Below are 26,064 nucleotides of genomic sequence, written 5' to 3'. Positions count from 1 at the left end.
TGATAAGTTTTAGATAGGCGTATTTTACCACAGGAAAAAAAGTTTTAGGTGAAAAAGGAATGAAGTAATGATAAATGCTACAACATTGATGAACACTGAAAACAAAAATATTAAGTGAAAAAAGCCAAACGCAGAAAACCACACACTATATAATTCTGTTTATGTGAAATGTCCAGAATAGGCAAATCTATAGAGACTGAAAATATATTAGTAGTTTACTAGGGCTAGGGCAGAAGACTTGTTGGGGGGATATGGGTAGATGACACTAATGGTCAGTTGTATGAATTATGTGTCAACAATAAAGATGTTACCAAAAAAATGCATGGAATGGTGAGCAAAACATAACTTGAAAATAAGTTTTTGAAGATTTTGCCTTACAATTTTTTTTTTTAGGAGACAGTCTCACTTTGTCGCCCTCTGTAGAGTGCTGTGGCATTACAGCTCACAGCAACCTCCAGCTCTTGGGCTTAGGCAATTCGCTTGCCTCAGCCTCCGAGGAGCTGGGACCACAGGTGCCCACCACAATGCCCAGCTATATTTTTGTTGCAGTTTGGCCGGGGCCAGGGTTGAACCCACCACTCTCGGTATATGGAGCTGGCACCCTACTCACTGAGCCACAGGGGCCACCCTTGCCTTATGATTTTGAGGATTACATGAGGTAATTCATATGCTGAGCCCAGTGCCTGATTCATACAAAGTGTTCAATAATAGTGACTACTACATTACATAATTTTCCAAAAAGATGAAAGTCAGTTCTAGAATATCTCTCTTGATGTTCCAAAATGAAAAGAAAATTTAAAAGTATGTGTGGAATTCTACAAGAAGAATATTGCCTACATTACTAAACTTTTTTAATTTATAAAAGATCTAGATGTTAATGTGTCAATTTCAAAGAAACATGTTAAATACTATAATTGTAGAACCCTTCTGTTAGATAACTGCAGGTTACAGGTGAAACAGATAGTGTAATATTCAGAATACCATCCCGCCTAAATGGAAGTCAGGGTTCCAGTCATCTCAACCACCTAGAACCCAGTTGTAAATGAAAACAAGTATAAAAGACTTCAAGGCAATAGTAAATACAAAGTTAACACATAGTTTGTGAGCCAATCTTGTACAATTTGTATTACAGTATTGCACAAGTATTGTATGACTTTTGCTTCCTTTATTTAGATAAACTCAGGTCTTTGAGTTCCTAAACTAGAAATTAGAACATGGTAATTTAAAAAAAGGAAAAGAGAACAAACAGCTGGGTTGTTAAAAGTAGGCACACTAACTCCAGAAAGAAGCTGGAAGGTTGATATACTGACATTCAAGAAGAAAAAAGTAAAAAAGAATCAAAAGCAGAGATGAACTAGGCTAAAATAGAAATCTTTGATCATCTCTTTCAGGGCAAGCAGAGACAAATGCTAAATGAATACACTGTTGTACAATCATTCATAACCTGTAATGATAATTGACCTACTAAAAACGTTTCAGTCATGTACTGTGGCTCAAACCTGTAATCTCAGCAACATCCAGAGACGGAGGTGGGAGGATAATTTGAGGCCAGGAGTTTGAGACCAGCCTGGGCAACATAGCAAGACGCTATTACTGAAAATTATAAAAGATAAAAAGGGATGATTTCACCATCTGTTTAAGAAGGCAGAGCAATATTAGGTCTTTAATAATTTCATTCAGTTTTACCTGTTGAGCTCCTTACTGTGGACCCACTGAGAGGTAAATGATTCCTGATCTATATATGTGGAGCTCACAGATTGGAAGAGAAGATAGGCTTAAACAATACAGTGACACACAAGGTGCAGATTTAGCTTGAAAAATAGAATTGGGTGGCACCTGTGGCTCAAGGAGTAGGGTGCCGGTCCCATATGCCAGAGGTGGCGGGTTCAAACCCAGCCCCGGCCAATAACCAAAAAAAAAAAGAAAAATAGAATTAGGGGCATGACAATAAAAAGGTTTCTGCAAAGTGTTAACATCAGAGCTGACTTTTGAAGAATGGAAAGAATTGTGCAGGAAGGGTAGGGCATTGTACATAGAGATGGTAGCATTTGCAAAGACATAGACACATCAACTAGTTTACACAGAATCTTTGGGTAATTCAAAATTGCAGGCTCAAAACATGCAAGATGTGGTGTGGCATAAAATCTCTCCCACATTGCCCACAGCAGCCTCTGAAAACATATTGTGAAAACCAGTGTAATAATAGCATCTGTGAACAAATGTTTCCATTAAAATCAATACTGTCTTAAGGAAAGTTAAGTGTACCATTTATTTCTACTAAACTGTTGAGTTCCTTGAAAAAAGAGAATACATTTTACTCATTTCTGTACACTTAGTAGTACAGGCATTTAAGTGTTTAATAGATAGTGAGTTCACATGACTGAACTAATAAATTAATAAAATGAATTAATTTTTAAGTTAGTAAGTGAACTAATTTATTATAAACAATATAATTTATACAATTAAATTCATAATTTCCCTCTAATTCTTTATCAGGAGAGTGGAAGTTACTAAAGGAATTAGTGTTTTGATGATCAGGGAGAAGAGAAGAATACATTTCTAAAATGGAGCATTTGGGAAAGTGAAGAACTCTAGTAAATTAGGATAATTAGAGATACCATGAAAGCAAAGAACTTGCATGTAGGTGAGAAAAGAATGATGAGGGGATGCTATGACATACTTTGCAATGTTATAGAGTCCAGCAGGTCTAGCTAGTACCTTCTCTCTCTCCATGCATATTCCTTTTAGAGTCCTCTTTCTTCTCCCCTCTGATGTCAGTGCCCTCCAGCTGTCAGTAACTGCACAAGGAAGATAATTAAGGAAGTGTAAGAACAGGACAATTTAGGAAGAAGCAGGTACATGAAGAAAAGGAATCTGTTTGCCATTCAGAGTCTTTCCTTTTGATGGGCTTTATGCTTTAAATGTCTGACAATACTACATATCAGTAACTATTTCAGCTACAGGCACTAGAAATGTGTTTGGAACTTATGAGTCATAAGGAGTATGAGATTTTATAAATACAAATACACTGTGTATATAAATAGTGCCATGTGTTTTCACTCTCCTCTGTTTAATACTAGTCCCAACTATAAATTTTAAATGCAATATTCTGAAAAAAGATTCCAGAAATGGATAATATTTAATTTTTTGTCATTCACTATACAATGTATAGAAATAAGTAAGTTCTGCATATGAGAAAGGGAACAGTGTAAAGTTGAGCAACTCAACTAAATGTTTTGAGTGAATGCTTTGACTTAGAAAAGCCATTATTATTTAATTGAAATAACTGGGAAGAAAAATTAAGTAAGTAGAGTACCAAGAATTGAAAAGACATGGCCATAACTGTGTTTCCTATAAAACTGTTCAGAGTAATATACTTTACTGAAGATGCTTAGATTCTGAATAGAGTGATAAAATTTTTTTTTTTCTTTTTTTTGAGACAGTCTCACTTTGTCACCTTTGGTAGAGTGCGGCAGCATCATAGCTCACGGCAACCTCAGACTCTTGGGCTCAAGCAATTCTCTTGCTTCAGCCTCCCTAGTAACTGGGACCACAGGCACCCGCCACAACGCCTGACTATTTTTAGAGATGGGGTCTCGCTCTAGCTCAGGCTGGTCTCCAATTCTTGAGCTTAGGCGATCTACCCTCCTCGGCGTCCCAGAGTGCTGAGATTACAGGTGTGAGCCACTGCACCTGGCCAGAGTGATAACATTTTATTTTATTTTTTATCTTTTTAAGACTTTAAACCAATCAGCAATTAGTTATGCACTTACATGGCAGACACTGTTCTATATATTTGGAATATACATCAGTGAACTAATACATTCCCTGGAAGTCAATTACCTCAACCACCTAGAACTCAGTTACAGAAAAATAAAAACAAATGTGGAAGCCTTGAAAACAATAATACAAAAACTATTAAAATGTTGTGGGTTAAGTTTAAGCAATTTGTCAGAGAATCTCTCACAGTCCTTTGGCTTACTTCTTAGATTTCTAAATTTTCAGGCTAGAAATTAGGATAATAATTTGAAAAGAAGGGAAATAAAAGAGATGGGATATTTCAGTGGATTGATTTTCCAAATTTTATACCTATACATTCTACCTTTAATGCACATTCATTTACAGGACACAAAAACCTTATGAGTTTTATAATAGCAATGTTTAACATACACATATTTGAAACTGATACCATTAACATTGAGATCTTTTATAAATAAAAAAACTTGAAAGTGTAAGAAATATTTCTTTCAAGGAGTGAAAAATTCATTTTCAATTACACTCACCTTCTAGTAGGGATGGAAGACAACAAAAACAATAAACAATAAATCATGTGATTGGTTAGAAAGTAGTAAATAAAATACGCAAAGCAGCAAAACAGCATCAGAAGTGGGGGGGTGGGTTCTGGTAGTGGGATGGAAATTTTCAGTGATGTCAGGTGACAGTTGAGACTTATTATGGTATTGTATATAATCTGTATTATAGTATGACAGATTTGGCATGTAATAAAATATACCTATATACAGATACATACATATATACAGTAGAACCTCTGTAGGTTTACCACCCAAGGGACTGTAACAAACTGGTCAACATATGGAGTTGGTCAACATACAGAACTAGGCCTTCTGTACTGATCTGTACAGGTGGTGCATGTCTGGTCTGTGAAGATAAGGTCAGCTGAAGGAGATGGTCAACTATGGAGGTTCCACTGTAAACACACACGTGAGTGTATATATTTATCATATATATTTTTTATATAGCTATAGTGAAAATATACCTATAAAAAAATTAGACATTCTTTTTTTAATTTACACTTGTATAAAAAGGCTGGAGGGCTTAAGTTTGGTTCTGACCCTTAGCAGCAAGACAAACCCCCTTCTAGCTTGTATGTCAGTAAAACATACTTTAAAACAAATGCTCTAAGTAAAAAAGTATTTACAATGTAATTATTTTCACTTGTTCAGTAGATTTGTACAGCACTTGTTTCTTGTGTTCAGCACTTTTGAGTGTATGCCCAGCTCCCATAAGGTAAAAGTTTAAAGGGATTTCCTACTGCGAGGCTCTAGCTTACTTAGTATTTGATTAGGAGTCCTGTGGTAGCCATTAAGGAGAAAGATTTACTAGGAAAAAGCTGTCATATGGAAATGAAATGAATCAGAGTTTAGCCTTTGAGAAACCATTAAACATAATTTACTTTAGAAATTATTGACAAGAAAAACTGTCTGTTTAAAAGTGTTTCTTTGCTTTTTGGCCTTTGTTTAAAATCAAATGTAGTTATCTGTTTTTTTTTTTTTTGCAGTTTCTGGCCTGGGCTGGGTTTGAACCCACCACCTCCGGCATATGGGACTGGCGCCCTACCCCTTGGCCCTACCCGCCACAGGCGCCGCCCTGTTCTTTTCAGTTTAATATCTGATATGTCCTCTATCCAAGGACAGTATATTAAATGGATTTTTGGAGCAGGGAGATGGAATAGGAGCTTGCTCCATCCACTCCATGCATTGACCTGTTCTTGCAGTACTTCCAGGAATGGTGCACCCCTACAGGGGATAAAAAAAAAAAAGTTGTGTTCCATTGCTTAAGAAATAATTTCTCATTGAAAACATCTATCTAGGGCGGCACCTGTGGCTCAAAGGAGTAGAGTGCTGGCTCCATATGCCAGAGGTGGTCGGTTCAAACCCAGCCCCAGCCAGAAACTGCAAAAAAAAAAAAAAGAAAAAAGAAAACATCTACCTATATAGTTGAACATTAGTGCCATTTTCCAAGCTGTCCTGTAGGCCTTTTTTTAGACATTATACTTTCTTGACATCCAGACATAAATATTTAACTTGAAAAGCAAAAAGTACCAAGATTCCATGCAAGGTATGTAAATAATATGGATAATTAGTGATAAGAATGACCCTGTCTTCTGTGCACATGTGCTGTGCCAGGAAAATGCTCTTCACTTTCCTATTGTTATAAAAAGGTTTTTAAATTAATAGCCCATAATATTCATATTCGCTTATATTCTTAACTGTTAACATCACCTCACAGAAAGACTAAAAAGTATATTTTGGTTTATTGACAATAATAGAGAATAGGTAGATAATAGCTATAAAATTTGCCAGTGGTTAAATTTACAACGAACTTATTAATGGAGTTTGAGTCTTCTTGCCAACACATTCTAATACAATGAGTAGTAAATATAAAGGCCAACATGCTAACACTAACAGTCGTTCAGTTACTGCGGCTGAGTTTCAAATTATCAGTAGCCAGTATAAAAAAGGAAATAAAGTACTGTAGTATCTAGTTCTTCTTATCAGAAAGAAGAAATCATAGGTGTTCCTCAAGAAAAACCTGTTGTCGTACACTTTTCCGTGTCTTCTGAAGATCTAAGACCTGAGAGCCCTGGTCATCTATATTTTGATTCCTTAACTCTTTTAGACTTTGCCAAGATGTCACTTCTTATCCAGTTATTCCTGCTTATAAATTATTGGCTATTTTATTTTTACTACTGTCATAATTGAGGAAATTTTAGTTTGAGTAACTTAAGGACCATAGGTTTTATAGTTTATTGTCAGAACACTGGTTATTTGCCTACATCAAACTCCCAGATTTTTAAGATTTCATTTCATGATACATAAAACCAGATCATTAAATCATTCATTATCAAGTGGTTTTAGTGACAAATACTTTTAGGAGTGCATCATTTTATCTTACATGAGGCACATACTTTTTGTAAATAATTCATGTCAGAAACTCATATCCCATCTTGACTTTTTATTACCTGCTTTTTAGTTAATGGAGAGGGTTGGGATTTCTGAGTTAAGTAATTAAAAAATATATCTTTTATTATTATAAAAATCCATGGTAATGTTAATCCAAGGAAAAAATTTTGTTAAATATGTTTTATTAATTTGAAATGTGATTAGATATTTGATCATGATATTTCAGGACCTGAAAATCTGTATTATTCTATTATAATATTGTACCTAAAGAAAAAAGAAAAACCTGTTGTCCCGGTATTCATTTTTAGAATAACCTATCCGGTGGGGTTTTCTGGGCATAGTTTCCTTGTAGTAGTCCAAGATAATCTCTTGTATCTCTGTGATACCTGTTCTTATTTCCCTTTTTCTTTTATGATTGAGATTATTAGAGAGTTTACTTTTCTGTTTATGGTTAATTTGGCCAATGGTTTATCAATTTTATTTAATTTTTTTCAAAGAACCAACTTTTTGTTTCATTAATTTTCTGAATGATTATTTTGTTTTCAATTTCATTTATTTCTGATTTAATTTTGGTTATTTCTTTTCTTCTGCTAGTTTTGAGATTAGATTGTTCTTCTTTTTCTTTCTTCTTCTTTTTTTTAATCATAGTTGTGTACATTAATGCAATCGTGGGGCACCATACACTGGTTTTATAGACTGTTTGACACATTTTCATCACACTGGTTAACATAGCCTTCCTGGCATTTTTTAGTTATTGTGTTAAGACATTTATATTCTACATTTACTAAGTTTCACATGTACCCTTGTAAGATGCACCACAGGTGTAATCCCACCAATCAGCCTCCCTCTTCCCATCCTCCCCGCTCTCTCCTCTCCCTCTCCCCCTTCCTCATATTCTTAGGTTATAACTGGGTTATAGCTTTCATATGAAAGCCATACATTAGTTTCATAGTAGGGATGAGTACACTGGATCCTTTTTCTTCCATTCTTGAGATACTTCACTAAGAAGAATATGTTCCAGCTCCATCCATGTAAACATGAAAGAGGTAAAGTCTCCATCTTTCTTTAAGGCTGCATAATATTCCATGGTGTACATATACCACAATTTATTAATCCATGCGTGGATTGATGGGCACTTGGGCTTTTTCCATGACTTAGCAATTATGAATTGGGCTGCAATAAACATTCTAGTACAAATATCTTTGTTATAATGTGATTTTTGGTCTTCTGGGTATATGCCTAGTAGAGGAATTACAGGATTGAATGGCAGATCAATTTTTAGATCTCTTAAGTGTTCTCCAAACATCTTTCCAAAAGGAATGTATTAATTTGCATTTCCACTAGCAGTGTAAAAGTGTTCCCTTTTCTCCACATCCACGCCAGCATCTCTGGTCTTGGGATTTTGTAATATGGGCTAATCTTTGGAGATAGATGATATCTCAAAGTAGTTTTGATTTGCATTTCTCTGATGATTAAGGATGATGAGCATTTTTCACTGGATTAAAGATTTAAACTTAAGACTTGAAACTATAAAAATACTAGAAGAGAGTGCAGGGAAAATCCTTGAAAAAATCGGTCTGGGTGAGTATTTTATGAGGAGGACCCCCCGGACAACTGAAGCAGCTTCAAAAATACACTACTGGGACCTGATCAAACTAAAAAGCTTCTGCACAGCCAAGAACACTAAGTAAAGCAAGCAAACAGCCCTCAGAATGGGAGAAGATATTTGCAGGTTATGTCTCCGACAAAGGTTTAATAACCAGAATTCACAGAGAACTCAAAATGTATAAGCAAGAAAAGAGCAAGTGATCCCATCGCAGGCTGGGCAAGGGACTTGAAGAGAAACTTCTCTGAAGAAGACAGGCACACGGCCTATAGACATATGTTCTTCTTTTTCGATTTCCTTAACATGCTTCATTAGTTTGCTGATGTGCTCTCTTTCTGTTTTTCATATGTAGGCATCTAATTTACATCTTAGGAATACTTTTGCAGTGTCCCACAGGATTTGGTAACTTCTAGCTTCGTTGTTGTTATGTTTGAGGAATGTAACAATTTTCTCCTTTATCTCTTCCTTGACTCAATTATAATTCAGCAAAAGATTGTTTGGTTTCCATGCCCTTATGTGGGGATGAAAATTTTTGTTGGAGTTAAGTTCCACCTTTATTGCCTTGTGGCCTGAGGAGATACAAGATATAACTTCAATTCTTTTAATTTTGTTGAGGTTCGATTTGTATCCTAGGATATGATCTATTTTGGAGTATGTTCTATGGGCTGATGAGAAGAAGGTGTATTCCTTAGCTTTGGGATGACGTGCTCTGTATATGTCTATTAAGCCCATTTGTGCTAGGGTCAAATGTAAGTCCCTTGTAGCTTTCTTTAGTTTCTGTTGAGAGGATATGTCCAGTTCTGTCAGAGGGTTAATGTCCCCAGCTATTATGGTGTTATGGGATATCATATTGCTTGACCAATCTAGGTTCATTCATAAATCTGGGAGAATTTAAGTTGGGTGCATATATATTTAGAATTCAAATGTACTCTTGTTATATTGTTCCCTTAACCAGTATGAAGTGACCTGGGCTTAAGTTTTAATTCTGAACAAAAAATTATTTTCAGGTATAACAAAAGCAATAATTACTGTGATTTGAGGATTATTGTCCACTATTACACTCTGAAGAACTGAACTGAGAGAAAATGAAATTACCTACTCAAGTCTAAAGTACTACAGAAAGAGAAGTACAAGAATTATAAATTTCTGGTGTTAAGTTATGAGCTAATGCAGTTATTATTGACTTTGTGTTTTTTTAATTTTCATTTTTTTAATACATAATCAATGTAAAGCAAAATAAATTTGGGAAAGAATTGAAGTAAAGAAATGCTGCGATAGAAAGATGAATCAGCAAAATATCTACCTTTTATAGTAGATACCTACTATATTCAATAACTTCTTTATTAAACATGCTAAAACAGAATTAGCAAAGAGGTTTTATTTCCATTAGAATTCTTTAGACATTTCTGAGACAGCCATAATTTGGTTAATAGTAATTTGAAGCGGAAGCAAACCCATATCTCTATAAAATAATACTATTGTATGAGCACTACAATTTAATCACACCATGACATACATTAAATAGTAATAAACGTATAACTTCTTTTTTCTGGAGACTTAAATTAACTCATAAGCTACTGGATTTTCATACTCCTTTTCTAGACAAATGTATGGCCATTCAGTCTCTCCCAGAAGAATGTGGGTGACCCAGAATCACTCTTACAGGGAGGCCATGTTTTTGTTCTTTATTCTGCTTTACAATACAGCAAGGAGCTCCATGACTACATGGATCAGAGCCCCTAATCTTGGAAATATTTCCTCCAAGCTCACTCTCCTTTTCATTTTTGCTTATTGCCCTCACCCCTCCTAACTCACCTCCCACATTTCTCACTTTTCATTTTCTACGCACAATTTTTTTTTCTTTTTTTGACACTAATAGACATTTAAAAGAACATAAAGTGAAAGCCTCTCCCTACAAATGAACATAAGTGAGGAAATGTGTTTCTGGGATCACAATAGCAACAATGGCTTCAAAAGAATAAGATATGAGTGTAACTGATGAATTCCAGTTAAATTTTGAAATTACCTCCAGCTTGCACTGGCAGGCTTCTTCTTCCAAATAAAGGCCAGATTCTGCCACCTCTATGACACATGTGTATTCTCAATAGCCTTACTCAAATTGTTGCTTTGATGTCCCCTTCTTCTTTAGAACCCATTTGACACATTCTTGAAGCAAACCCAGAACTTTTATTTTCTAAATGTCTTTCTTTCTATTCTTTTACAACAAAGCCATTTTTGCAGTAGTAAGACAGATGCATAGCTTCCCTGTTTTAAGGTGTATTTTGTTACTTTATGTTTTAATCAGGAAAAAATAAAACCTGTATTTCACTACTACTGGAATACAATATAGACAACACAGGAAGAGTGGATATTCTTTGTCTTCATTACTCCATAGAATATAAATATCCCCACACACTTATCCTCTTTAAATAATGTAAAATTATTTGTAAATAAATCCACATAAAATTATTTTCCAGCTCTAAAAACACATTACAAAAAAGACAGGATATCTTAATATTTTGGTGTTTGTTCATATATTTCATAGACCTGCCCTATTAATTGAGGTTTATATTTAGAGATTAATCCAACATTAGGAAGAAATTAAAAGTTTACATTGAAGGGAGGCAACTATTGGATTGCAGAAAATGTCTTTTAGGGTCTCAACAATAAGTGCCTGGGCAGGGAAAGCAGAAGTGTAATATAAATACTAATCAAAATTCATAGGAAGTTAATTAACATTACTTCACTCTTTTAAAAATGTCATATTTGATACATACAAAAGAATATACGCATATATAATATGCATGGTATAATAAAACTCACCCACCAAATTCATTACATTAACATTGTTTATGGTCTGCCTATCTTATCCTTTATCTTACCAAAAAGTAGCCACTATCACAAATTTTAAGTATATAATTATGTTCCTTTAAAGAAAAACTTTTATCAGTTATGCATGTTATCCTTAACCCAATATATTGTTTGATTTACATACTTGATTTTGAGATGGCATAATACAGCACAGATACGCCAGCTACTTGTTTTTTCTCACCCAACAGTATAATTACCTTCTAAAATTAATATTGTTGCATACAATTATATTAATTTATTTTTGCCACTGTACTATACTACATGTAACATAGTATTATCAAGAGATACCAAAATTTCTCTACGCATTCTCCTGTCAATGGGCATTTGGATTATTTCATGGCTTGTATGTTTTTAAATTGTTACATGTTCATGTTTTGCTTTCGTAGTTGAGATTTTATTCAATCAGTATGCAGCCATTGTAGATAATTTGAAATAAGTTGTCAGCTTTCTAAAGAATTATTCCATTCTTTTCCAAATGGTTATTCCATGGTTTTCTAGCTTAAAACTAGAGGCAAATTATCCTCAATAAAAGATATCAAGTACTAGTAACTTAAAGTACTGATAAATTCTTAGGTTTAATGCCCGACTGATTCACAAGTTAGTATCATACACATACATACCCCCAAATTTCCAATCTTTAACAGAATATAAACAATTCTAATAGGGAGAGCCACGATTAGGAGGAAATTTTCTTTAGGAGCAATTCTATTTTTAAAAAGCAAAAAGATGGAGATAGATATTAGGTCATTTAAAATAATTAAGATATATATTAAGTGAATGTGACTTCAAATTGCCATTTACTTAAATTCATATTATGGGATACAAAAACTGCCTTCTTCAGCAGCCAAAGGAATGGTAAGTTAACAGAGTTGACATCCAACACCATCAAACCCTCTCTTAAGTTGACATTTTTGGGTTGTACAGAAAATAAAAACCAGAACATCATTTTCTTAGAAGTATTTATACATGCACATACACACACCATGGTTTAAGGTAGTATTCTGACCTTCTAAAAAATATATTTTTAGAACTACTTTAAAAACCTTTCATTTACAAAGTAGGTAATAAAAAAATTTCTCTGCATTGTAATAGGATACAGGAACCACTAAGACTTGGTAGATTATATTGGTCAGCTGATGGTTTTTCTTTCCTTCTTAATTAGAAGCTGGATCCTCATAGACCCTTTAGTATCTCCACTTTCTGCAGAAACCCTGACTGTAATTTCTTGGATAGCCATTTTAGCCTGTTTACCTTTTGCTCCTCTTTTTCCATTGCAATTTTTTGGCTGAAAATTTATCCTTTCTTACTCCTTTTTTGGCTTAGTTTCAACTTTTGCACAAACAGGTTAGGAATCATGCTATCAGGTGTGGAGACTGTAAGTCGGGGGTTGTTCCCTGGTTCTTGGTTCCCAGTAGCAAAGAATGGTTACTGATACCAAACTGACAGAGTGAATAAGCAGACTAAGCAGCTGCAAGCAGTCACAGTGCCAAAGTTTATTAAAGAATGGAACTTTAGAGAAGGAAAGGGTCTAACGCCCATGAGTGGAGGAGACCCTGAATTTGACAATATTTCTCCCCTTTGTGCTGATTTCATAATTCTTTGTTAAGTGGGGGGTGGAATATTCATGATTTTTCTTGGAAAAGGGTGGAGAATTCTGGAATCTTCCCCTCCCTCCCTTTCTATCCTTGTAAGGCAATTTCTGGGGAGTGCCATGGTATTTGTAAACTGTCACGGCACTGGAGGGTGTGATTTTTACTGTTAATGAGGGTAGGCCAACTGGGGACACTGTTACTCAATTGCGCACATGTGTCAAAGACTCCCTAAGGGCCTGAACATAGGCTCCTCTTCATGGTATTTCTGCCTCTATCTGGTTGGTCAGTCCTTGGAGATCCCCTATCATAGATCAAACATCTGGTCACTCATTGAAAACCCCCTTGACATGTTACCTCTTCCTTCTTGGAAGCCCCCTCTGGTCAGTTTATTCCCCCTATTGTAGACAAAGCATCTCCCAGTCCTGTCTGCTCCTCAATAGAAACCCCCTAGAAAAGCATCTTCCCCCCTCCTCATTTCTACCTAACAGTGCCAGTTGACTGTAGAGTCTCTTTTACTATCACTTTAGCTAAATTAACCTTCCTCTTTTCAGGTAGTGGTTTGTGGTGAAGAATACAAATACCTAGGTGCCCATGGACTACAGCACTGTGGGACCCTTCATAGCCAGGTTACATGGTTGCTGCATCTAAGCATCTCTCATAAACCCAGTTTATGTACTCTTCCTGTATGACATTTCATTTTTAAATATAAACCACAACTAGATAAATATTATTAATTGGTAAAGTTAATGATGGTTTAATACTGTGGTTTGAAAGTCCCCTTCAAAATTCATGTGGAAACTTAGTCCCCAGTGTGGCAAAGTGAGAGGTGGAACCCATGGAGTTGATTTGATGATGAGGCCTCTGCCCTCATGAAGGGACTAATCCATTCACAGATTAATGAATTAATGAGTAATCATGGAGGGGGAATGGTGGCTTCATAAGAAGAGAGAGACCTGACCTGACACATTAGCATGCTAAGCACCCTCACCATATGATACCCTGTGCTGCCTGGTAACTCTGTAGAGACTCCCCACCAGCAAGAAGGCCCCTCAATGTTGTTCAGCCTCCAAAAGTATAATAAATAAATTCCCTGATTTATTAATTACTATTTCAGATATTCCTTTATAAGCAATAGAAAATGGACTATGACATTAGATTTAACCGAATGGTTATTCTTTTTTTCCATATGGTTATTCTTTTTTCTTGTATGTTACACCTTCTTATTAGAGTCTATTCTTTCCCTCCTGAAATAATCCATTGTTGGCATAGACTTTTTCCATTTTTAAAAAATCTATAAATGTTTTTACTCTACTCCAGTTCTTAAAAGATCATTGGTACATAATTCTAGGTTGGAAGTTACCTTCTGTCAGGAATCTGAAGAGTTCATTACATTGCCTTCTGGCTTTCATTGTTGTTCCTGAGAAATAGCTATTAGCTAACTGTGTTTCTTTTGTAAATAATCTGTCTTTTCTCTCTGGTTGTATTTATGATCTCCTGAGTTAATTGCAATTTTATGATTCTGTGTCTGCACATAGATTTCCTTTTTTTATTTTTTAAAGTTATCCTGTTTAAGATACACTGTGATTCCTGTGTCTGTGGATCCTTGCTTTTCATCAGTTGTGCTAAATTCTCACCCTTATTGTAGAATACTATCTATTCATTTCTTCTGAGGCTGTGATGTTAGATCTTCTCATTCTGTTCCCCACACATAATGATCTCTTTTTATGTTTTTTCATCTCCTTATCTCATTGCTTTGTACAGTAAACCCTCAATGTCATGGATAAATTTTTGGAACTACAATTTTAAATGAAATGATGTACGGTATAATAAGACCATTTTATCATAGGTTAACTGTTACAAGCAAGAGTTAAGTTCCTACAGCATATGGTATTTGCTTCACGTATATTCATAGTTTCTAAGAAACTACCCATAATGTTAAGTGAGGACATACTGTTCTATGTAATTTTTTCAATTTTATTTTCCACTTCACTAATTTTCTCATCTGCTATAATTAATCTTCTGTTTAGCCCAGCCATTGAGTTTTTTAAAAGTGTTTTAACTGTGAAAATTAATGAATATACAAAAATAATACATAAATATGCAATATAATAAAGAATTGCATAGGAAAAACGCAAGTACCATACTCCAAGTCAACAAGTACCAAAGAAATGTGTGTGTCTCTTCTTAAGCATACTTCTTCATCTTTCTGGTAGTAAACACTTGTTAGACTTTTATGATAATCATTACTTTGTCTTATACTTTACCTCCTATGTATAGAGTTTTAAACAATATATTAATAGTTCATTTGTTTGAATAAATGGAATTGTATGGACTAAGACATTCATGTCTTAGTTCTTTTGTGTCTTTGTGTTTAAAGATGTACATGAAGTATCTTGTGGCTACCATACTAGAAAATGCAGCTCTATGGTACATATTTAGGAATGGAACTGCCAGGTCATAGAATACGCATATTTTCAACTTCAAAGAATAACAAAATGTTATTTGAAGGAGTTGTACCCATAAATTCCTACTAGCAGTTTATAAGAGATTATTCATTGTATTTTAACTTGAACCTTTGAATATTTTAATGTTTACCAGCTTAATATAAAAGACAACAAATTACAATGAGATAAAAAGAAGGGGGTTGGTCCAGGAACTTCTGTCCCCATGGAGTTGGTATCAGCCACTCTCCTGGCATATGAATATGTTCACCATTTAGAAGCGCCTCAACATTTGTTTTAAAAGTCTTAAAAGATAACCTTCTTTTTCAAGTCAATCTTGTCATTTTTGTTAGTTTCTTGGTACTTTCTCATTTTTGTGATTTAATTTTTGTCTAAAATTTTATGATAATTCTAGTATGTGAAATTATTAAGACTCTTAATCTGTTGTTTCCTGTTTCTGCTGACTCTTAACTTGTGGTTATTTCTTTTTGTCTTTGGTGATTTTTTAGTAATGTCTTTAATTTTTAATAATTTATTGATTTCTAATAGTAAATATTTTACATATTTATTTGATCTGAAAATGACCTGCCACCAAGTTTCCTGTTAACTACTTATGCCCTGCTGTGGTTGGTTTCTTGGGGGTTGTGGGAAGATAAAAATCATCCATATGGGACTAGAGTTGGTTATTTTTTTTTTTTTAGATGGAGTCTCACTTTGTTGGCTAGAGTGCCATAGCTAGCTCACAGAAACCTCAAACTACGGGCCTCAAGCAATTCTCCTGCCTCAGCCTCCCAAGTAGCTGGGACTTAAGGCTCTCTCCACAAAGCCCAGCTGATTTTTTTTTTTTTTCTATTTTTATTAGAGACAGGTCTCACTCTTGTTAAGGTTGGTCTCAAATTCCTGAGCTTAAGGGGGCCTCCTGCTTGAGCCACCTGAGGACCAAGAGTTGGTAATTATTAACAGTAATAATTACTTCTCATGTTTCTTAATTTCCCCACATTTTTAAAACAATGAAATAATGGTAAAATAACCATTTTGCCAAACACCAATAAGCTCAATTAGTAAAATTTTATGTGCATTATGAAATAGGATTTTAGGTCACTTCCTAGGAGGCTAGTTACTGAAGATTAAGGTACCCCTTCTTGGGGCTTTCCTATTCCATACTATGAATAACTCTATCAGTGCAGGGCTTTAAATGGGAATGCATTTCTCTAGACATGAATTTTAAAATATTATTCTTATGCTAGAAAGTGGATTTCCACACATGTGGGACCACTTTAGCTGTTGTCTCAAACCTCCAGCTTAAAGCTGGACTCTTTTATTCATTAGAAATAGCCATATCTATTCCAAAAATGGATATGGAGCTATGACTTTGGGTAAGCATAAAATGGCTTATATGTGGATCATTATAAAAGTTTTAAGATAAACAAAAATCAAGAAATGTCAAATCTGTGCCAATGGAATCAAATAAAGCCCTCCCAGCACACTGGTAAGCCAAGCAAGTTGAAACTTGCACATGTGTATCAGAAAGGACACTGTTGAATGTCTGTTTGAAAATTTTTGTAGTGAATCCTAAATGCAGAGAAAATAGGGTGGAAAGCAGAGGATCAAAAAACTATAACAGGGAGTAAATTATAAAGTTGGAGATAAAAACAGATCTAAAGGTAAAGTACTGTTGGTTACCTAGGTAATTTCCCACTATGGCCTCTTAATTATTCAAGCATACAATACAGGTAAGAATTTCCAGGTAGCTGTTTCTGTCCAAGTGCTCTATTAGTACTGATTAGTTCAAGGTCCATTTTCATCAACACTCTCAGAACACGAGAAGTAGGTCCTCAGTGGGTTTTGACATCTTGCATGAAATAAAGGTCAAGGCATACAGTTGATATTAGAAGAAGAAAAAAAGGTGGATGGGGAAGGCACAAAATTGAACTATATCAAACACTTGAGCAAACTTGGGGGTTTTAGGTATTTGGGTATTAAATAGTTGTTAACATTTCAGCATTTGTAGCTACAACTCCTCATCACTATTCAGGAGGGTAAGGTTATCCTTTGGAAAGGGTTGTTGATTCACTTATTTTAAACGAAGACAATTTGGTAAAAAACAATTTCAGTAGGTGATTTGTAGTGGCCACACTCCTGTGGAAGATACTTAAAACGTCACAGAAGCTAACGCCCTTCCCAAGACCTAACATCCACCGAGGGTTTCCTTCACACTGCGGTTTGATGGAGGTTTGGGAGGAGTTTCATAATTCAAGCACACAACCTAGGCTTTATAAATATACCCCGCAAAGTTTGAATTCCCTTTATAGCTGGCCTGGATTAAAAGGGGATACCCCAGGAAAACACTGTGGAAACCCAGGTCGGGTGGAGTGAGCTGCAGCTAACCCAGTGATGGAGTGGGCAAAAGGCGCAACAGAGGTCACTTGCTGCCAGCCTGCTTCTGGCTTTAAGTAGCCTCCCTAGGGAGGATTTGGCTTTCTGCAGTTCTATCTATCTCACCTCATCCCTACAACTTTCACCCCAAGATGCCTCACTTCTTTGCCACTTCCCCACCCATTGCAGGCCAGCCCCTCACCACATCCATTGGATAGTTGCTTTGCCCCTGACATTTTTTTCCTCTCTGGAGCTCTGTTTTCTGAGCTAGGTCTACTGCCTTTGTCCCCCTGCCCTCTGTCCCACCTCTTCACTGCAGTTAAGACTTTACAGACTTGATAGAGGAACAGGAGCTGATGTGACCAGCAATTTTCAGAGTAGGATGGGAATCAGAATCCCAGTTCTTCCGCTTCACAGATATGTGATCTTGGTTAGGTTATTAAAATTTTATAAGCTACCTTTTGAAATACATGCACATGTCCTAGAACATTAATTTAGCAACTTCAAATCAGTCCCATCTTTATTTCTATTTCTACTGCCTTAAGTCATAAAAGCCTCACCTACACAGAGCTAGTTGCAATGGCAATTTAGTAATGAATGTTTAAGTGACAAACCTATCGTTTGAACTCCCTTCTGTAAGCATTACTGAAACAAGTAGAGCAATCTGTACTACATGAGCCTTTTAAAGAATCAAAAGAGATGTCTGCAAATGTCCTTCCTGACATATAACATACTGCATATGTAAGATTATTAATTATGTGGAATATGACAGAAGAGAAATACTCATCCCATTTCTTTCATGCACAAGAATGTCATTGTCTGGAGATCATTAATAGGCATTTTAAGTTTAATGTGTTATGTTGATATACTTATGAAAAGTGGTAATTTAGCTATTGTATTGCTAAGTGGCTATGTTGCAAAAATTGCATGCCATTTATATAATTTAAACTTCATATGGCACTAAACTGTGTTTAACAACAAAAAGCAAAACTAAGATAGGGTCCCTGCTCAGAAGGCTTATAATCTGAAAGGTAATAAAACACTAGATGTAACTATGGAGACAGAGGACTTAGTTTAAAAAATTATTTACATAAAAATTTGCCAAGACTCTGGTGATAATCAATGCCTTAATTAAGTAGGTTTTGAAATGGAATATTAAAAGAATGGTACTCATTTAGGTACTTGAAGAAAAGACTGATTTGTATAATGAATAAAAGATGCTCAACGTCTGTCAAGAAAATGCTTCCCTATGTATCAGAATGTATGGGGGCAGAACAAAGTAGACGATGAAATTTTAAAACAAGATGGCATTTTCTTCCCTTTATCTGATTCAATTTCCTTTATTTTAAAAATTTAATTAACATCAACATGACTATGGGTCTTTTTGGTTTCTAAAGAGAAAACTGCTTTAAAAAGAGATAAGAGAGGTGCTGAGATGAAGACCAATAAACAGTGCAGTGGGGTGCCAGAAAAAAATTGGGAAAACAACAGAAGTAAAGGGATGAGTCAAAAAGTAAAGATCACAGAGCAATGGAAGAATTAACAGGATGTTTAAAGGATAATTAGGCAGGTTAGATGAGGAGAAGACAACATGAAATTTTTCCTAGGATAAACTTTTAAGATTTAAAGATAGAATTGAAAGCTTCTATTGAAACAGAAGATAAATTTAAAATAATTTTGATTAAAATGGGAAAATATAAAACATTTATTTAATAAAATAACTATAATCTATACAGAATTGAAAAAAAAGGTACAACAAAATTATTTTCACTTCTTAGCAAAACTGCACACAGTACAACTTGCACATTGGGTTCAGCATTCTACAAATATGGCCACACACCAAGATGTGAACATATGCTTGTCTTAAATAAGTAAAGGCTCAGGCTGTGGCTGTGTGTGCCACCAACTTTGAATTAAATTCCAGGGAAATATTGCTTCGGTAATGTGAACAGTTTGTACCATAGTCCATTTTATTAAAAAAAAAAAAAAAAAGATTAAATAAAATCCCTCAAACACTACTTTTCTATTTGTTTTTGAATAAACAATTCCCTACATAGCTAAAACAAAACAAACAAAAAATATAATCCTGGTTGCTACTTCTGTGACATCACTTCCCTTTCCTTTCCTCAAAAAAGCGTTTCTTTCCTTTCCCTTAATTGTAAAGGAAGGTGAATGGTAAATGATCTATTTTATCCTCATCCCTTTGCTTCTAAGATTTCTGCTTAAACAAATAGAGTCAATTTTGCAATCTTGACACTACTTTTAACACTGTTTAGCTGTGTCATTCTATAAAAGTTAACACCCCAGTTAAAAGCACCTATCTAGATTCTTTTCAAGGTAAGGCAACAAAGTCAGCTTTAAAAGTTTTCACATCTCACATATATTAGCAGCCCCCAGGTAGTCTGATTTCAGAGTTAAATGCATATAGAATAGCAGTTTTTCAAGTAATGTGGCAATGGAATCACAAGCAATTCTTATTTTAAACAAATATTCAAGATGATCTACCCTCAGGAACAAAGGCAGACTTAAGGTATAAAATACAGGAATCAAATCTAACCTAGTTCCTGTCCATTGAAATAATTAAAAAGAGGCTCAGTTTATGAAAAAGGCCTTGGAATAATCCAACTCCAATTGACATCTTTACTTAGATAAGAAAGAGAAAATAATACAAAAGCTATAAATGGGGGTGAAGTTATTTAAAAAAAGACTTTTACATTTTATTTTGGAAATAAAAGGGAATGCAAGTACAAAATGGGCTAATTATATCTTTAGCCTATAGATGAACTTTCAACGTGGAATTAATAGTCCTTCATACTGAAGAATTAAAGACAAGCAAACCTACCTTCAGTTTTCTGATTAGGTTTCTTCAATTAAGATTATTAGCAGGCTTCAAAACTTGCCTTTTTTTCTAACTAAATGAGCTTCTCTGGGAAGCATATGAGTAATGCAAAAATGTACTTCTAAAGAAAAGCTACACAAATACATAATTGTCAAGATGGGAACCAAGAACGTTTATACAATGAATTTTTAAAAATAACTTAAAATTAAAAATGACACATACTCCTTTGTAGGACAGAACACAATCAGAGCAAATATTGCCAGTGATAGGAACAACTTTCATCTATAAAACACAAATGCCCATGAGTAACACTGGAATAAGAATTTAGATGAATAGAGGCAGATGCTGTCAGAATATATCTCCATCATGTCTTGTAACATCTTAAGGCCTCTATGAAGCCCTGGTCCCACCAGGCCAAGTGTCTGGCTAAGCTGTTACAGACGTTCGTGACCTATAAAACATCAAACTCACTTGCTAATCAAGCACAGGACACTAATCAAGCATACAACTCTATGTGTTGCTTGATTGCTCCTGATTACTTAGTTTTTAAAATCAAGTTCACTTCTGAATCAGAAATAGTCATTCTTAAATTAGCTCTCATAAATAGTCCATGAAATAAACTTAGATTTCTGGTGCCTCTGAACAGTATAATGTTACTCCAGGAACACAGGTATCAATCAAATGGCTGCTTTGAAGCCATGAAATGCATATTCATAAATATTTGTCTATACTTTAAAAACTTAGATACATCCAGACAGCTGCTGTGCAGAGTTCTTGCTGTAAGAAGCAGCCCTTCAGCCCTGTGTTATGAAGTGGTTACTTGAGAACTTGATTCTGGATCCTCTTGCTTCCTGTATTTCTTCATAATACTGACTGCACCATTAACCAGGAAAACCACAGCGATGAATGCAAAATAACCAGCATAGATCAGGAACTAAAACAGGGGGAAAGTAGTAATTTGTAGAATTACCATTTGGAATATGAGATATTTTATTACATATATGTGAACATACTCTATGATTAAAAATACAGTCAGAGTTTCTTTGCATGCTTACACACTTTGCGTACAAAACAGCAGCACAGCATGTTGGTACTGAAGCTTGACTGCCCAGTGTGAATCCTGACTTCATTCATCCTTTATGAGCTATGTGCCCTCAACTGTGATACTTAATCTCTGAGCCTTGACTTGATTTAAAAAATGGAGTTCATAACACTTCTATTAGCACAATGCTAACGTTAATACTATGGTTTTTGTTGGTGCTGCTGTTATTGTTAAAACTGAGTGGTCTCTATCCTCAAGCTGACAGATAGGTGGGTCTGACTAACAGGCCAAGTTCTGAAGATGAAGAACTTCTATTCTTCCCCAGAAGAGGGCAGTAGAAGGTCAATCATAGTCCATTAAGATTACTTTTTTTTTTTTTTAAGACAGAGCTTCAAGCTATCACCCTGGGTAGAGTGCCAGCATCACAGCTCACAGCAACCTCCAACTCCTGGGCTTAAGCGATTCTCTTACTTCAGCCTCCCAAGTAGCTGAGACTATAGCCGCCTGCCACAAGGCCCAGCTATTTTTTGATTGTAGTTGTTATTGTTTGGCAGGCCTGGCTGGATTCGGACCTGCCAGAGCTGGCATGTGGCTGGAGCCTTAGCCGCTTGAGCTACAGGTGCCAAGCCAGGATTACTTTTTATAAGAATCTTTCCTAAGCCAATTTTTTAATGTGACTATGTAGCTTATTAACATCATCCTAACCATCTTTTTAAAATAACATACCAAATACTTATAAACTGGTTCGAAAGTACAATAAGAATGTAAGAATGTGACCTTAAGTCTCCGAGCCAAGTTCTTTCAAACTTAGCTATATTTCTATAGGAAGCACGTGAATTAACCAAGGCAGTTATGGTTTTAGCATAGCCCACAAAATCCCATTATTCTACGTTTAAATCCAACATTTTACAGAATGTGCTGTCAAATTTCCATTTCAAATGCCATCCATGTTCCTCCCAACTGACAGTCCTGGGGTCTCTTCCTTATCAAACAGGGAGGATGCCAACACTTAATTTCTCTCCTACATTCCACCCCAAAGTTTTAGGATTAGATGTTGGTTCAAATCCTAGTTCTACCACACTATTATGAATCATGTGACCTTAAACAAGTAACATCTCTTGGACATTTTCTTGATAGCTATTCCTGACAAGAACCCTGCAAATTCCATATGAAGTACTTGGCACCTACAAGGTACTCCGCGCATATCAATTATTATTATTTCTCTTTTAGATCTATTCAGTTAAAATACAGTTAATTACTGCTAATATGTTGGGGGTTTTGTATAACTAAATAAATAATAAAACATGAATTAGTATGTATGGAGGGACCAATGGGGAAGAAATCATTTAGACTGAGTTGGGGTAGGGTAGGAACTTCCTGATTTAGTTGCCCATTTTGCCAAAGTACAGAGCAAGACATACCTACAAACCCACAACGCATGAAGGCAAATACAGTTACACAAGTCCTGAATGAGAAAAGTATTCACATTGTCTTTGCATGGTGTCCATGCAGGTGCTTTCTCAACAGGTCACACGTTACAAACCATAATGCTATTCATCAACAGCAAGTCATTACCTTGGTATTTGGGTTAGGGGTGTTTTAAATACAGAAGGGAGGAGACTTAGAGAGCTGTGAAATGAAGCGGGCCTTCTCAAACATGGGATAGAGTATTCCAAAAACAGAATTAAGAATGGAGGGAAATAATGGATGAGCAAGCACATGAGCTTGGCCTGGAAGGAATCAGTATTCCCTCTCAGCTGAAACAGCCCCACTAGGCTAGTTAGTTATACTCAGGAATGCTCTAGAGCAGTGGTTCTCAACCTTCCTAATGCTGTGATGTATTTTCATTGTTACAAAGGGGTCGTGACCCACAGGTTGAGAACCACTGCTCTACAGCCTCACCAAAAAGATGATGATCCCAACATTGTCCAGGCAGAAAAGAACTAAGGATGAGGGGAAGGCTGGTAACCAAAGGAAGGAGGGAATACTTTTATTTTATATCTTTTCATATTGTTTGAATTTGTTTTCACCCTGATCAAGTCATACCATCGTTAATGTCAAAAAAGACATTACCTGAGTGGTAATTTCTAAGCCAAGGCCGCTGGCATCTACCACGATTAGAGTAAGCAGAGTCTGCAATGCCAGGGCAATGAAAGTGTTTACACCAAACACTAGGGCATAGCGTTCCATGCTGAGGTTTGCAGCAATTTGAAAACTTAAAAAAGAAAAGAAAAGAAGAATTAATAGATAAGAATTACTTCCTGGGTAGTTACAATATTTACTTTAAGTAAACATTTTTACTTTAAATGTAAAGAGTATCTCCTTCCTTTCTACTGTCAATTCTCTTCCCAAACAAGTGAAAAACATTTATTTAGCTGCTAAACGATGTAAACCTCAGTGCAAACATCTGAAAACAAGGGAATAAACAAACCTTGCCTAAATGCTTCCTCAAGAGAAAAACTAATATCGTACATATAATCCAAGCCTTCTTTCATTTGCCTCTCATAACCAGAAAATTTAATTTATTGGTTTTTAAAGAAACCAAAATATTAATCCTGTTATAATTTTTCCTAATGTTTCTTTGAGCCAAAATACATACGTTGCTATCGTGATGAGTAACATATAGATGATTCTGAAGACAACATAGGATGCATAGCACACCCAAATGTTACCCACGGTGTCCATGATATACACCGCAGCAGCGATCAGGAGAGAAAAGAGAGATAATGTCATCTCTCCCCAAGTGGACCAGGATATTTTTACATAACCAACGGCAAACACGGCAATAGCACCTACAACACAAAAAGAGAAAAGTAATCTAGTTATTTTGCTAACCAAATACTATTTCAATAAATTAAATACTTAGTCTAGTTTATTAAATTTTAAAGTATTCAAACTTATAAATAGGATAGCTCAAGATTACAAAGGGCCTTGAAATTCAGGCAGAGAATCTTGGACTTGATGGAATAAATAAAATGCACCTATTGAGAGAGGAGGAACTGAATTAGGGCATGGAGCAATGAGGTGGAAAAAGAGGACACAGAGTCAGGGATGCTGCTAAGGAAAAAACTAGTGTAGTTGAAGCAGAGGCAAGAGGGAAAAAGAACCACTGAATCTAGTCTGGCAACACGGCAGATGAGTCATCTCTCCAAATCAGGGAGCAGTGTAGAACATGGCAGAAGGGCTTCACTGCCTTTTGGTAAAACAATGACAATGATAAGGACAGCTAAAATATAGTTTTAGGAGTGCCAGGCACAGTTAATAAGTATTTACAGAATCATATAAAACTGCATAACAACAACCTTATGAGATAGGTTAACTAATTAGAAATGTACAATAGAACATGATGGTCAAGGACACAGGTTCTGAAGCCACCCTGCCCGAGATAAATCTTATCTTTACTACTTCCTATCTATTTGACCTTGAGCAAATTATTAACCTATCTTTCCCAAATTTCCTTTATAAAATGGGGATAATAATTGTACCTACCTCAGGAATTTTGTGAGGGCTAAGTTTAAAAAGCCCTTAGAATAACACCTAGCACATAAAACTCAACAGATATTAGCTGTTATTGGTACGATCTATTATTACATAAAATTTCAAATAAAGTGACCAAACCACCCAGTAAATAGAAATAATGGACACTAGGATAAGCAATGAAAACAATTTTGAAAATTACTCTATTAGGTTTCCCTGAAGTTCATAAAGAATTCAAGCTTATTAGTCACAGCCTTTTTCCACTTCAGTATGTGTAAGTTGTCCTCTTGAATTACCAAATTAGAACTCAAAATAAGTAAATCATTCTTTGGGGCTGTTTCAACTGTGAGAGAGGAGAGTAAATCTGATTATAGTTAGCTTAACTACCAGAGAAATCTCCCCTCCCCCCTACCCTCTACCATTCTGCATTGCTTACCCAGTAAGGTTGAAACGGCCTCCACACCACCATTATAGATAGCAGCGTAGCGGGAGGGCATCACTTTCTCCCACAGGCCCTGTGTGTAGTTCACAACTTGAAAATAGCCACAGGTGGAGAGGGCCCACCACACAGACCAGCAGAGCAGAGGGCGAGAGGAATAGCAAATCAAGAAATCATTCCATAGTACCTTCAACACAAGGAGACGGTCTGGCTTGGGTTCCTACATAGAAAAAGGGAACAAAGCTCAAACGTCTCGAAAGCAATTCATTGTACAGAAAGCAGTTGTACAGACTCAATTTTCTATTTAATGGGCTTTTTTCTTTTTCCTTGGGGAAAGCAACTGCTTATTTAATGATAAATAAATCATAAGCTTACTACATTTATCCTGTCAAAGGAAAAATATGTTCTTGTACAATTTTTGCTTTAAATGCTCTAGCACAAATGCATGTACTCAACTTAGCAAAGGGTGCACTGTTTACCAATTGAAGGCAGAAACATGAAAAGAGATTGTGGACTTTACCCAGTAAGACACAGTGACAAGCAACGTTAAGAATAAGCAACAGACTAGTAACCCTATTAAATTACTTTTCAGTTAAGAGTCAGTGGGAACCTCCTATCCTTATAACTGACATAACCATTGTCAGTATTTTTAAAATACAAATCTTGGAAAGAAATAG

The 26,064-nt window shown here is 35.5% G+C and overlaps 1 protein-coding gene and 1 non-coding gene across 3 annotated transcripts in view; one reads left to right on the top strand and one right to left on the bottom strand.

The window, feature by feature from the left end:
• Positions 1-2,550: 2,550 nt before the first annotated feature.
• Positions 2,551-26,064, bottom strand: part of SLC19A2 (solute carrier family 19 member 2) — a 34,485-nt gene continuing 10,971 nt past the window's right edge. Inside the window, exons 3-6 of one of the 2 annotated variants that reach the window (XM_053606537.1) lie at positions 25,385-25,607; positions 24,071-24,263; positions 23,545-23,686; positions 2,551-2,798 (exon numbers count right to left, since the gene is read on the bottom strand). In XM_053606537.1, coding sequence (XP_053462512.1) covers positions 2,775-2,798; positions 23,545-23,686; positions 24,071-24,263; positions 25,385-25,607 — 582 coding nt within the window. In that variant the 3' untranslated portion in view covers positions 2,551-2,774. Of the gene's footprint in view, positions 2,799-19,287; positions 21,364-23,544; positions 23,687-24,070; positions 24,264-25,384; positions 25,608-26,064 lie in introns of those variants that run through there. The other variant, XM_053606536.1, reaches the window with a different exon arrangement.
• Positions 5,357-5,540, top strand: LOC128598069 (U2 spliceosomal RNA). Its single transcript, XR_008383573.1, has one exon. It is a non-coding gene; the product is annotated as a U2 spliceosomal RNA (small nuclear RNA).

The sequence above is a fragment of the Nycticebus coucang genome, chromosome 10, assembly GCF_027406575.1.
Source record: "Nycticebus coucang isolate mNycCou1 chromosome 10, mNycCou1.pri, whole genome shotgun sequence".
In the NCBI taxonomy this organism is placed as follows: Eukaryota; Metazoa; Chordata; class Mammalia; order Primates; family Lorisidae; genus Nycticebus; species Nycticebus coucang.
This window is presented reverse-complemented; position numbering and strand designations above follow the sequence as displayed.